The sequence below is a fragment of the Colossoma macropomum genome, unplaced genomic scaffold (assembly GCF_904425465.1).
Source record: "Colossoma macropomum unplaced genomic scaffold, Colossoma_macropomum, whole genome shotgun sequence".
Taxonomy (NCBI): Eukaryota; Metazoa; Chordata; class Actinopteri; order Characiformes; family Serrasalmidae; genus Colossoma; species Colossoma macropomum.
In genome coordinates this window covers 31456505-31471427 of record NW_023494799.1, presented here as the reverse complement: position 1 = coordinate 31471427, position 14923 = coordinate 31456505, and the positions used below count along the sequence as shown (strand labels likewise).

The 14923-nt window shown below is 38.5% G+C and overlaps 1 protein-coding gene across 1 annotated transcript; it reads right to left on the bottom strand.

The window, feature by feature from the left end:
- Positions 1-1901: 1901 nt before the first annotated feature.
- Positions 1902-11185, bottom strand: pycr1b (pyrroline-5-carboxylate reductase 1b). The gene is made up of 8 exons (XM_036586866.1): positions 11061-11185; positions 9492-9577; positions 8769-8839; positions 8480-8659; positions 6448-6669; positions 5452-5544; positions 5068-5231; positions 1902-3732 (listed from the first exon to the last, which is right to left on the bottom strand). Exons 2-8 carry the CDS (start codon positions 9556-9558, stop codon positions 3570-3572), a joined length of 960 nt encoding a protein of 319 aa, XP_036442759.1. The 5' UTR covers positions 9559-9577; positions 11061-11185; the 3' UTR covers positions 1902-3569.
- Between the last annotated feature and the right edge of the window lie 3738 nt (positions 11186-14923).

Here is a 14923-nt window from a genome sequence, read left to right as displayed (position 1 = left end):
TTATAGCTCCTAAAAAAAAACCTAAGGAAGCGAACTTCAGACACTTTAATCATAGGCTTTGTTTTTGCAGTCGGTTTACTAGTATCTGGCAAGATTAGAACCATACAGATAAAGTAACTGGAGACAAATAGCCTAAATTACTGTGACTGTTTAGTCATCATTAAAAAAAAAGTAGCGATGAGCTCTGCAAACGTCTTAAAGGCCTAAGTCACCACATAAGACATTACTGAAGGAAATGGTAAGTGATGATAAAAGATGGACTTACCCTTGATTCAAATCATGCTGCTTTATCTGTGACACACAGGCAATTATGATTGGGATACATGCAACTGCCATTTTAACTTGCTATTCACCTCTCATGTATCTTCATTGACAAGGTGATTGCTTGAAGGCCCCAAAATGCCCTTGAGAATGGGAACCTCCCAAGGTTTAGCAGTTCGTAGTCTGATTCCTCATATAAAGCTAAATACATACAAAAGATGCTACTGTTTCTTAAAGCGGTAGTTCAGTGACAAATCATTTGTTCACATTTTCCCCCTGACGCCCAGCATAGCTGATCAGCCAAATCGTTTCGTGCCTTCTGTTTACTTCTTTAGCATTGCGTTAGCCTACACGGCTAATGTGGCAAACAAGTGATGGAAGCTTATGACTACCAATAAGCACTGGCTAAAGTGCATGCCTAAAACACACTTGCCTCAGAACATACTGTCAGCCAGACTTACTTCTGTAGTTTCTGACATGGTATAAAACTTTTATAGAAGCAATGATTGATTGAGATTAGTGTTGTGATGATTTAAAGAAAGTTTGTACTATGCTAATTGGTGGGCGTATACAAGCTTCCATTACCTACATTACTGCATTAGCCATGCTAATCAATCTTTTCCAGTGCAAACCTAAATAATTGTTTCTGTAATTCTGTTTTTCAAACAAATATGCAGGGATATTTGTCCCACACTTCCAAAGTTCAGTCTTGGAAGTTGGTTGCATTTTCTGGTTCTCATGATCCAAGTAATCCCAAACACATTCAGTGATGTTGAGGTCTGGACTAGTCCTAGCGGCCAGTCCGTTGTTTTGAGAACATCAGCAACTTTTTTTGATAATTAGATCTTGATCTTCTTAGCAGTGTGTTTGTGGTTGTTATCTTCCTGTAAATTATGTGTTTCCCCCCCAACTTTTCCAGAGGCTATTTCATGATGTATTAAACTATGGTTATACTTACCAGCATTCATGATGCCTTCAATCAAAAAACAAATCACCAACTCTAGATGTTGTTCTTATACATCTCCAGACTTGTACTGATCCTCTACTGATGGCTGTAGACATGGATCAAAGAGTCCTTCATTGCTTCAGCAGCAGACATACTGGCTTATGTTACTTCCAATGACATCAAATTTAGACTCATCAGTCCATAAAACCTCACTTCACATCTCAGGTTTTGCAGACATGTCACAAAACAGAAATGAAAGCAAACAGGCTACTGCCCAAATCATTTTGGATGTCAGCATGTGCAGCCATTTAAAGTTGTTCTGTGTCCTGCAGACCTGCAAGTAAATGATATAGCACACAGGTAATTACAGGGTCCTAAAGCTGCTTGTCCTGTAAGGTTGACTAATGGGCTTCAGGGAAAGGTCTCCAGTTAATTCAATTACAAAGACATTAATTATTCATACCATCGCCCTTGCTATAATTATACACCAGGAACAAATAAAAGGAATTTTTCCTAATGTGAAACTCATTTTGCCTGTAATCTTCTTTGAAGTCACCGTGAGTTTCACTCTGGTCAGCTAAAACACTCCAAATAAAAAGGTGTTTCTCAGTTCATGATTAGCACCTTTAATAGAGGTTCAATGCTGCGGTAACAAATGCCTGTAGCAGGTAACATCGTTCCATTCAGTCTCCAATCATGACAACGCAGAGTACTTTTAATAAGCAGTTTATAAAACGTACGCTTTGGTTGGCTGACATCTTTTTTTTTTCCCTCAATAATTTTCAAAAGAAAAATTACAAATTAGGCAAAATAATACAAAAGAGTTCAATGCATCTCAAGTATGTATTCAATACAGCACTTTATATTCACATATTTGTGATAAAGAGCTTTTTTACGAAGAGAACAAAGTAAATTAGGTTTTGAAATGACGACAGTAATGTAATGGTCACATGATAAACCTGTGAAAACAAAGGTCTGAAAATGACAGATATGAACTAAGCTACACAAAAAACACAAGTACAGATTAAAGAGGAATTCCACCAGTCTTTCTGAATTTCTGCAGAATTAAAGGGCTAAAATACAAACAAAGTCATTCAGAGTGGTTTGATTTGAAATGCTCCATTCTGACTCACTAAGCTTCTCCAGAATGGTTTACAGTGGTGCTGATAGGAACCAAACATCTTTGGTGTTTAATGCTTCTAGAAGCATCTCACTCAAGTACATGACGCAGTTATGAATACACCGCTTGGTACCTGACAGTTTGTTTATGATAACATTTTGGTCTAAAAATGAATTTTTCTATCTATTTATGGTTGAGAGGTACACGCAGGGAGATGTGATACCAGGCTCATCTAGATTTTTTTCAATAAAATGAGCCAACAGCCTTGCTATTTAAGCTCCCCCCCCTTTTAAAGAGACAGAGGAGTCTGCTCTTATATGATTTGAAGCAACTCCCTGGTCATATTGCCAAGATGGCCATTGAGTGGACTTTCCTATAAAGATCTTTGCACCCAGGCCCAGTGGAGCCCAACAAAATATCAGGTTTTGAGCCGTTTTTTCACATACAAAAGCCCACTGTGATGGCTTGTAGTGCGCTCTCACTCTCGCTATGCTATAGTCTACAGCTGCGTTTGGAGTTTGAGGAATAGAACATGCCCTTGAATGAAACAATGGATGATGAGAACGATGTGCAAACGAGCTGGAGTGAAATGTGTGACATTTCAATTATATAAGGTTCAGGGCTGGTTAAAATAATACTTGAGGCTACAGCCTTGGAGGCCCAGATCAGGCGTAAGTGCTGTTATTTTAACATCATCAACATTACATACAAAACTAATAAGACACATGCAGGTTCACTGGCTGTTTTGAACAGTAAATAAAATGGCTATATGTCCACTGCAGACATTGTGAATGCTGGAGCATATCACCACCACTGTGAAGAAATCCTAGTCAGTAAGCTTCTCTCCAATCATATACCAAACTACTTCGTTTACATCTTAATTATGCAGAAACTTAACAAAAAAATATTCTACCGGCTTTGCGGTTGAGTATTTTTCTTAAAGACAGGAAGTCTATACCATCACGTGGAGCATCTGCTGTCTGCTAACTCTCAATGCTGCTCCTCGGGGAGTGCTGTCTGCCACTGCAAGGAGGCACTAGGTGACAGACAGCATGCTAGAAATGCACTTCTGTTCATCTCAGTCTGAAACTGTGTATATGTGTGTCTGGACGGATATCGTGTCCAACTACTCTGTCCAAAATTTGTCAGAATGGCTGGGTAACATCTGTAGGCACCCAGGAGCTTATGAGGGAATATGAAGTGAGTGTGCGTGTTTGTATGTGTGTGTAGAACTTTTCTCTCTCAGACTTTCTTCGTCCCACTCCTGTTGTTGAAAAGGTTTACTCTGTTCTTGGTGCCCACTGATGTGTCAGAGATGCCTGGCTGCTGCAGCACTTTGTCCAGCGTTGTCTTTTTGATAGCAGCTGGAGAAATGTTCTCTTGGTCTGCAAGAGACTGCAGCTCTCTGTAAAGGAAGAAGATAAAAAGGTCAGTTTTATCCTGTACCCCCAACCCCCCCACACCCTGCACACTGAAATGATGTCACATGAAACTAAATCCTATAATAATCAGTATTATATACCAACACCAGCTGCTCAAACTGTAGACTACTACTGCCAAATCAACCCAGCTACCACACTTGATAAAGTTTACTGGTTTTGTTGCTGGTATTTTAGTGAGGTTGATGTCATTTCAATGTACCGCTGTGTCAGCTTGCATGCAATTTTTTATATGTTGACTCTCTAAGGACCTTGTATTTCAGAGGATTCATTGACATTTGAGGGAAAAATGCTTCCATACAGTAAAACATATCTGCTTTTGAACATTTCTGTTTGCCACAGAATGTGAAAGCACTGACTTTCAAAAAAGCTATTCATTTTCCCCATCGAGAACAACTGATTATTACACATGGAGTTCCTAATACGGATGTCAACTGTAGAATGACAACATAATTTCCGAGGTATATACTGATGCGGCAGAAAGCTGCAATAGACAAATCAATCAATAAAATGAGCATCCTGACCAATCAGAGCTTCCCTATGAGAGATATTAAGAGAAATCATGATTAGATCACATGATCTAACAAACACAACACATTTTTTGTCAAAATAATACAGGCTTGTCTTTAAAGAGGTCACATATAGGTTTTACTACCATGTTTTTAATATACTGCAGGGCATATTGGAATATGTAGCAATGACATTGCAATACGGTATATTGTGCAGGCCTAGCTAGGCTTATTTCATTGTTCCTACTGGTTCCTAGAAAACGTTTCCTCAATACAGTAAGTATTGCAATATTTAGTTTTTCTGAGGTTTGATAAGCTGGAACAGACAGAAAAAAAACACAAGTAGTCCCACGTTTAAAAACTGCAATAAAAAAAGACGAGATAATGCAGTTGGTCAATGTTCTTTAAGTACTGATAATATCAACGATATTCTTAGAAAAACATATTGTGACATAATTAATTACTATAATAATAACTACCATCTTATTGCCCACCCTTAGTTCCTACCTACAGGCATGAGACTTGATATTGAGCCAGCCTACAGCTAGGAAGGTACTGACCTTCCTTCAGTCTGAATAGTGCTGATCTATGTAATTTATTGGTGGACATGAATGACAGATACTACCCTTGTACGTCTGTAGTTACACTACTGTTATTCTGAAATGCATGTGATTTGCAACGTCTTGTAACTTTGCATTTTTCTTCAGCATGACAGCTTCTATCCATCTCAGAGTGAGCTGTATCAGCTGAAAGGGACAGTAAGTGATGAAGGTGAAAGTGAAGTCAGTGCACCTTGTCCTGACACATGAAGCCTCCACAGCATTGATGAGAAGGCTCCGGAAGCCGCCACTCTCCAGGAAGTGCAGGGCGTGGATGGTGGCGCCCCCTGGTGAGCACACCTGGTCCTTCAGCTGGCCTGGATGCTGCTCTGAGTCCAGCAGCATTTTAGCAGCACCCTTCAGCCAAGAGGAACACAGGACACACAAAGAAGTCAAATACAGAACACAGCGTTCACATCAACCCTTGGGAAAATGTAACGTGTATTACAGAATTACACAATAGACAAAATTAGAGAAAACAGTAAAAATAAAATTAGTGTTTGGCTCATGAGATCAAGTCTAGAGCACTCAATCAAGTGTTTTTGTTCATGAGAAAGTGACTCCGTCTGTTACTCACCAGCAGAGCCTGCGCTCCCAACCTCATAGCCAACCTCCTTGGCAGACCCATCTTCACCCCACCATCAGCAAGAGCATCGAGAGCAGTGAAAGCCTGAGAGTACAAAAACATAAACAATGGTGCAAAGGAGCAAAACTAAAAGTCATCATGGACTAACCCTTTAAACTCTAAGGACAAGAGTTCTTTTACCAACTGTAAAAAAATAAATCAAAGGGAACAGTTGGTTCAAACGACCAAGTGGTAGTCCTAATATATCCAAGCTAATACATACAGAAAAGGGAGATCATTCTTGTTATTATTTCAGAGCAGATCGCATCCCCCTATATCCCCTCTCAAACTGAGCAGTGCTAAGAACCCATTGGCACTACCAATTCTCCTTTCTTGTATCTACTTATCTTAGTGATTACTGAATAATTTATAGTAGTTTCTGGAGAATCAGCCTTAATATTAATAACTAAATAATCCTAAAATTTAAGAGGTTAAATCCACTAAAAGATCAAAACAAAGCAATTACACTCTCCTTCACAATAATCCCAGCGTAAAAAGCATTATCCAACATTAGATATGTAAATCTCTGACCTTAAAATGATTCAATGAATGATGAAATCTCAAAATTTCTTCACGATTCAATTTGTTAGATCATTTAGTACTATTCCGAATTATTTTTAAAGATACACTCAGGACACAAATGTGACTTGACATTCTAGTGAAATATAGACCATTAAAACAATACACCTGGCTGTTTTTGGAATATAACCCTTAAAAATAGCCCAGACATTTATTTTGGCCAAAAGAAAAAAGAACACATATTTAACTGAAGATGCTGATAGTTACAGATTGTAATCAATTCTAAAATTTCAAAATTGCCGCAGTAGAATTGCCACCTTCAGATCAGGCATTTTGAGACCCCTACTGAACATGAAACTCACCTGACTCAAACTTTGCCTCAACCCCTCTAGCACCCCAAACTCCCCTCAGCCTGAATCATGCACTCACGTAAGCTGGCCCACTGCCACTGAGTCCGGTAACAGCGTCGATCAGGTCCTCCTCCACCTCCGTGCAGAATCCCACGCTAGCCATCAGCTGCTCCAGCAGCTTTCCGTCCTCCACCTCGGCATGGGTGCCAGTGGCGTACACCGTGGCCCCCTCACGCACCACCACTGGAGTGTTAGTCATGCACCGCATCACCTTAGGGGCAGCACGGTACTGGAGCAATTTCTGCACAGAGAGAGAGCGAGAGAGAGAGAGAGAGAGAGAGAGAGAGAGAGAGAGAGAGAGAAAGAGAGAGAGAGAGAGAGAGAGAGACGTGGAAGAGTACAGGACAAAGAAGAAATATTAGTGCCTGTACAGCACCGGTTTATGAAATTGATTCAGTCAGAAAAAACAAAAAGCACAGATTTACACAAATAAACCCACCAGAAAAGCCCACTGTGATGCTTTTCAGAAAACTAAGCACCTAATTGAGGAAATCAAAGTGTTCGGGGCACTTTCCAAAGGAGAAAGCGATGCAAGCAATACAGAGTACAAAAAACTAGATTGGGTTCATAAAAGAGAATAATGCATGGCCTCAGGGTGCAGCTTGTTTGGCAGGAAGGAAGAAAAGGAATAAATACAATGTGCATGCTTAAGCAAGCATGTTAGAAAAAAGGCAAAGGACAAACACACTCATGCACAATCATTTTAAAGCCCCAATCAGGAATTGCTGAAACCAGTGCCAGAAATGCCGCAGGACAGTTAGCTTACTAGTAAAGGGTGCAGTGAATCTGTCTGTTGTTTTGCAGGGATTTTGGGGCAAGACCTTTTATAACGCCTGTCTGAGTTATGGCTTTTTAAAAACGTGCAGTATATACATTAAATTTAAAGCAACTTTTAAGAAACTAATATGCAAGTCATACAGTTAAGAGTAAACACAAGAGTAAACGACTGAAGACCACATACTGGTCTGTGCAGTTACAGTTAAGTTAAAGGGTAATTCCACTGATTTTTTTCAATATTTTTGCATTACTAAGGCATTGTTTCAATGGAAAATGCACCTACAAAAAGCTACCAAGTAGGAATTGTGCAACGACAGTGTTACGAGGCCATGGATATGAAGTGTTTATAGCCTCTAAAAGTTCTTCACATAAAGTTATGGGTATGGTTTTGCTGCCTAATGATTTACAGACTGCTTTACAATATTTTTACTTTAAGATTATGGCCTAAAACATTTCTGCTTAGACTATGGTCCTTGGGTTATTTTACTTTATTTATGCACTTATTACTGAACCTTTAATTTAATGGTAAGTCATAAAGAACATTTTCATGGCAGCCTGGTAAGCAGCAGAAGCTACTTGATGGAGCACTGCATGTAGGGCACAGTAAAAAAACCCAAGAAAACTGTTTTTTTTTTATGTATTTACTACCATTTGGCATTATCAATATAAAACAAACTTAGCTTTACTGGCTATTTGGATAACAACCACCTTTGCATTGTAGACATCATGACCCACGGTTCCTAACACTAACACTAAGAGAATACAACTGAATTTCTCCAGTATGGACCATTTTTTCAAAACCCCTTTGCTTAACACTAAATTGTAGGTTTAGTTCCTCTTTAAAAGCATTATAAAAGCAGAGCTGTATTAGTCTTCTAATTCACATTTGCTCAACGTTCCTCCCTCTAAGCTGCGTACTGTTGGTGACAGGGCATTCAGTGTTGCTGGCCCCAAGCTGTGAAACAGTCTCCCCTCTGAGTTACGTGCCTGTTCGACCATGGCTATGTTCAAAGCTAGTCTTAAAACCCACCTTTTCCAGCTGGCTTTTGGTTGAACCAGAATTGTGATTTTTTTTTTTTGTTTGTAAAGTATGTGTACTGCTTTTACATATTTCTACATGCCATTTTTTTTATTATTATTGTTTTTTTGGATTTTTTTTATTTTTATCTTTGTTTTTTTATTGTACAGTGTCCTTGGGTGTCTTGAAAGGTCCTTATCAAATAAAATATTAATATTATTATTATTATTATTATTATTATAGTCTTGTCGCACACCTTCTCAATGGAGCTAATAGTGACTCCAGCAGCACAGGAAACGATGAGGTGCCTGTCTTCGATGTCTGGTCCAATTTCGTCCAGAACGAAAGGGATAATATGGGGCTTAACAGCCAAAAAGAGAACATCACTCTTGTGCGTGGCTTCCTTGTTGCTGGTTGTGAAGTTCACCCCCATTTTCTGCAATGTTGGAAGAGGCTGATGTGAAAACAATGCAATGACCTGTAGAAAAGTCATTCTCTCTAAATATAAACACACACTCTGGTCTTCTGAGGCTTAACATACTGACCCTGAGCCCAGCCACTGTTGGCAGATCTGTATCTGGGGAACTGGCAGTGATCCGGTGAGCTGCAATTACACCTGAGATAGAAGCCGAGGAGAGCCAAAGGGAATGAGAAAGGAACAGAAGGTGTGAGAGCAGGTGGGTAAAGTAGCCTAAACTCACACAAGTTAAAATATTGCTATATCATTGAAATTGTGACTCAAGGAGGAGTAAAAGTAGTCTAGCCTAGAAATGCAGTGGTACATCCAGCATCTAAAAGCTCATAGCAACTGAGGTTTGGTAGGTTCAGTTCTCCTCTTCTTAGGATTTTTTTGGTTTAAAATACAACGCTAAAGCTAAAAGCAAGAGCTGAACCAAGAGAACAGAATTAAATCGACCAAAAAAAGTCTCAGAATTGAAATGTGATGGGCTACAACAGAACTATGTAAACGGACTACTTCCTTCACAAATATATTTGAGAATTATCTTTTTAAAATATAAAGAGAAGTACAAAACCAGTTTACTACAGCACTGTACATGTAACTGATATGATAGACACAATATTCATTGTTCATGATCATGGCAATCCAAATATAACTCAACACACTAAAATGCTGTGACACAACAAATGTTTTCATCCATATTCATTTACATGTTGTTGACATTACAGGATCAGGAAGAAACAGACTAACATGGTTCTTTGGTTAATGTCTAAAATATACTGGTCACCATAGCCATGCCATGCCCTACCTGCAGTAGTGAAGCCTTTGACCAAGGCATGGGCCAACTGACCCGCTCCAATGAGCCCTACACTCATACTGCTTATTCCAGATGGCCTGCAAATCAGAAAATTAACAGAGTTATGTTACTCACGCAACACAGACGAAGAGAATTGTGCATATTTTTGAATGTCAGCCAGTTTAAAAGCCTGTTTAAGAATGGAGGCTGATAATTCAATAATTGAGATTAATTTCCTAAGTCATTCAGAATGGCCTGATGTGAAATGGTTTAGTACAGAGAAACTTACTGACAGACTTCTTTACAAAAGATTGCAATGTATATAACACAAACATTTATGTCTACAGTGTCTACAACACAAAATGTATTTTTTTGTTGTTGTAGTAAATTAGGTGCACTATTTTGCCTTACAATGCCATGCATGTACCTTTTCCCTCCAACATGTATTTTAAAAATATATTTTAAGCCAAAATCATAAAACTATCCTGCCTGTGGACAGCAGATCATATTCCACTTACGCCATTATTCCATTTGGTGCATTTACATCATAAAACAATGATGCAGAACAGTGTGTTCTGTCTATGCTGAATAAACAAAAAGCAGGGTAGAAAAACTCACAACACACATTCCCTACACGCTTACTTCTTCAAGGGTTCTTTAGTAAAGATAGTGGTTCTATTTGGAACTGTTCTATATAGAAACATTTCAGGCTTAAAAGTTATTTGCATGGTGAAACGGTTCTTTAGATTGATGAAGAATGTTGTTTTTTTTTAAATGGTGTTCTATAGCATCAAAAAAGGTTCTGCTATTGTTATGATGTCAAGCTTGAGACAACAGAAGAACATATAGCACCATTTTCAAAAGAGTTCTACCATATGATAGAACCATAGAACCATATGCTTCATCAATCTGAAGAGCCACTTCCCCATCCAAAGAACCCTTTAGACCTGAAATGGTTAGATCCACTGCCTTTACTAACCTACAACCCTTGAAGAATCATCTTTAGTGAAGGGTGTGTATTGTTGATGCCACGCACTATATTTGCTGCACAGTCTGGTCACTTCCATGCTCTAACTACACTGGTGATAACCTGATTTGCTGAAATAGGTGTGCTGAAGCAGGAAAATGACAAAACTGGTGGATTTTGCAACCTCAAGAGTCGTTGTCACAGCCTTGCATTGCATGCATGACGGGGTGAAATGGTTAAATTAACTATACTTTCTAAGGTTAGCCAAGGGCACACAATAATCACTTGGCCTAAACACAGTTTATCAGCTAATCTTACTGCTGAACCTGTTGAACCACAGTATCAAGAGGTTCATTATGTAACTTTAGCTGCTGGAAGATAACCCTTGCCTTACCGAGTGCAAGCACACGTATAGCAACTATAGCTCGTTGTAGATGATTATATCTGTTGACAAGCTAACGTTATATACTTCCATAGATTTCTAATGTAGGTTAGCTGTTATCTCTACTGCACTCTAGCATCCTAAATGAAGCTGGTAATAACCTTTTCCTTCATAACCCGACATATATCAGTATATTCGCCATAAAAATCGTTTCCCCAGCCTTCAGTCTTACCTGTACAGGTCACTCCTATGCAAGACAAATACTAACCGCCGGTTTAAGGCCAAACAAAAACACTTCTTCTGTGTCAACGTGGCTTCCTTCCTCTCCGCCCCATGTGCCCGGACAGCAGCGTCAAATGACGCAAAGGGCAGCCAATGAGAGAAGAGAGTTGCACGGGCTTTAGCCAATCAGCGCAAAGATATGGACATCTATTAATTTGATGGGGGTGGGTTTGTTCGTAAGACGGCGATGCCGTTGCATCATTTCCGGTAGTAAATATGGGGGTTGAAATATAGGTCAAGTCCATGTTTACATCAAACTGTTTATGGAGACGTTCGATTCCCGGCCGGGTGACCAGTGACCAGGGTCCTTTCTGTGTGGAGTCTGCATGTTCTCCCCGTGTCGGCGTGGGTTTCCTCCGGGTACTCCGGTGTCCTCCCACAGTCCAAAGACATGCGGTCAGGCCAATTGGACGTGCTAAATTGCCCCTAGGTGTGAGTGTGTGAATGTGTATGTCTGTCTGCCTGCCCTGTGATGGACTGGCGACCTGTCCAGGGTGTATCCTGCCTTCCACCCAATGACAGCTGGGATAGGCTCCAGCACCCCACCGCGACCCAGAAGGATAAGCGGTTTAGATAGTAATGGTGTGTGTGTTTATAGAGACCAAATACGCCAGAGTGACCTGTAGAACAAGCCAGTGCTTGTTAAGCGATGTAAAGCCCGTTTAAAAACGCAAAAGGAACGCTTTAAAGGAAAATTCCACTGATTTTTCCGAATTTCTGACCTATTCAGTTGTTGAGGTTGAACAGTCATTCAGAGTCTTTTGATTCAAAATGGTTAATTGTAGAGAAACTTACAGGGTTTATCTCCAGTTTCTTTACAGTGGTGATAACAAGCAGTAGTCAGACATCTTCAACACAAACTGACCAGTGACCCCATGTCTTCTGAGTTTTTATATGTAATGTTCATAATTGAACACACAGCAAGAAAGGCACATACAGAGCACCAAAACCATGGGGAAGTCACCACTAGTTTAATTTATTTTAGTTTAATTCAGTTGTCGTGATGCAAACAAAGTCGTTTAGACTTTGATTTGATGTGAAGTGATGCACTGAAGAGAAAACTTACTGATTCAGATTGCCCAGTGATGGTGACAGAAACCAGGGGTCGCAATGTTTACAACACAAATATAGCCATTTAGTTTACTATCCATAAGCAACAGTGAACCTGCACATGGTGCCTGGGTTTTTAATGTTATGTGTATTTTTGATAATGCTAAAAACAGTGCTACATCTATGCATCTCTGTACCATTTTGCCTTACAAAGCCTGTGGCATGTATTTTATAAATAATAATATATAAATAATAAATATATATCTTAGACCAAAAGCTTATCATTAAAATAACATAAAACAATCTCAGGCATCAGGCAGAGTATTCACAACCATTTCATGAACTTTCAGTAAGGTAGCCAAATTATATATGTTTACACCTTTTATAAGTAATGTTGATGATAGTAAAATAGTGGTAAAATGTAAAAACAAAAGCATTTTCTTTAAGGACTATTTTGCCTCCACCATGAATTTCTCTCAAAACCATCATAAAACAATGCCTCAGCTCTGAGCTCTAAAATAGCCTATTTGAAACCTATTTAATATACAAGCCCATTTCCAAAAAAGTTGGGACACTGTGCAAAATGTAAATAAAAACAAAATAAATGATGTAGAAATAACTTTAATTTAAACCTTATATTTAATTGAAAATAGTACAAAGACAACAAATCAAATGTTGAAACTGAGAAATGTTATTGCTTATTGAAAAATATATGCCCATTTTAAATTTGATGCCAACAACACATTCCAAAAAATTTGGGATGGGGGCCTGTTTACTACAGTGTTTCATCACTTCTTTTAACAACACTCTGTAAGCATTTGGGAACTGAGGAGACACTGCTGTAGTTTTCAAAGTGAAATGTTTTCCCATTTTTGCTTGACATAGGACTTCAGCTGGTTAACAGTTCAGGGTCTCCTTTGTCGTATTTTTCATTTTATAATGCCAGCCAATACTGTTTTTTTGGCCTCGTCCCTTGTGTACAGAGATTTCTCCAGATTCGCTGAATCTTTAAATGTTATTGTGTATCATAGATGATGAAAAGCACAAGTTCTTTGCTATTTTACATTGAGAAACGTTATTCTTAAATTGTTGCACTATTTGCTCGTGCAGTCTTTCACAGAGTGGTGAACTCCTCCTCATCTTTACTTCTGAAAGACTCAGCCTCTCTGGGATGCTCTTTTATACCCAATCATGTTATTGACCTGTTGACTCAATCATGTTATGGACCAATTAACCACCAGGTGTTTTTTTAAGCATTACACAACTTTACCAGCCTTTTACTGCCCCTGTCCCAACTTTTTTGGAACGTGTTGTTGGCGTCAATTTTAAAATGGGCATATATTTTTCAAAAAACAATAAAATGTCTCAGTTTCAACATTTGATATGTTGTCTTTGAAGCATTTTCAATTAAATGTAGGGTTTAAATGATTTACACATTATTGCATTGTTTTTATTTACATTGTTCACAGCGTCTCAACTTTTTTGGAAATGGGGTTGTAATAGCTTTCTGTGAGGTAACTTTTAGAGGTATTAAACTCTTCAGACATCTGGTTCCTATCACCAGCACTGTGAACAAATCTGACTCACTACTTTCTCTACAATGAACTGCTTCACATCAAACCAATCTGCATGACTTTGTTTACGTCTTAACCATCTAATTATTCAGAAATTTTGAAAAATCAGTGGAATTCCCCTTTAATACATGTATTCAGGCTGTGCAGGTCAGTGAGACTTGTCCCAACTCCCAACACTGTACCAAGCAAACTCTTTCCACACTCACATGTGGTTTCCACGGGGATCAGGACACACTCTGCGTCTGAGAATCCGCTCACGACTTAAGTTGGATTATCCCAGAATCCAAACAATGCCTGTCTCCAGGCTGTCGAGCATGCTTTCAATACTTGAGATTTGATCAAAAGGTTCTGCTCTCATAAGTCAGTCTGAAAGGCCAGCAAACATAAATCAGTCTTAATTACAGATCAGACCAGACTTCGGATTAAAACATGATGACCCAAGAAGTGCAGATTAATTGCTACCAGTCAGGAAAGCATAAAAACCAATAGCATATCATCACTGTCATAATGCTGCAACTTTACAAAAAGAGTAAAAAAAATCTTTAAAAACTTTAATGTACATTAATCAGGGCTGGAAAATACAGCTGCGTGCAAAAGTTTGAACACCCTTCATCAAATGACATTGATTTCTCGAAGTGAAAATAAGTTACATTCTTAAATATGATATTTTTTTTCTGCATAAGTGCCTTTTATTTGCTGAGTTTAACATATCAAGCATATTTATTATGTGCCATAACTTTTGCATACATATATATATATATATATATATATATATATATATATATATATATATATATATATATATATATGCATATATACATATATACATGATAACCCATGTAAATGTGTATATACATATACAGACTAAAAGAAATGACCCAAAATGACTTGGAAAAAAGTCTGGTTCCATTGACTTATATTGAAAGTATAGGTTTTTTCCTTCTCCGTTGAAGTTACCATTTTGGAGATAAAAGGTTTTCTTTCTTTTTATATATATATACATATACAGACAGAGAGAGAGAGAGAGAGAGAGAGATTTCAAATGGCTGGAATGAGCCATTATATGCCGTGACACCTCATGTGATAGAGCCAGTTGTCCATAATGATTCCCAAATGCAACAACAGGAAGGAAGAGGAATGCTGTTTGTGGAATTGTGTTCATGTCTTGCTGCTAAATATACAGCTGAAT

What these genes read in the sequence shown, in the direction of transcription:
- pycr1b (XM_036586866.1), bottom strand. Translation starts at nt 9,558, where the DNA reads ATGAGTGTAGGGCTCATTGGAGCGGGTCAGTTGGCCCATGCCTTGGTC. An exon ending in CAAAGGCTTCACTACTGCAG is followed by an intron (nt 8,840 to 9,491) that starts GTAGGGCATGGC and finishes CTTCTATCTCAG; the next exon opens with GTGTAATTGCAGCTCACCGG. An exon ending in GTGGCAGTGGGCCAGCTTAC is followed by an intron (nt 5,545 to 6,447) that starts GTGAGTGCATGA and finishes TTGTACTCTCAG; the next exon opens with GCTTTCACTGCTCTCGATGC.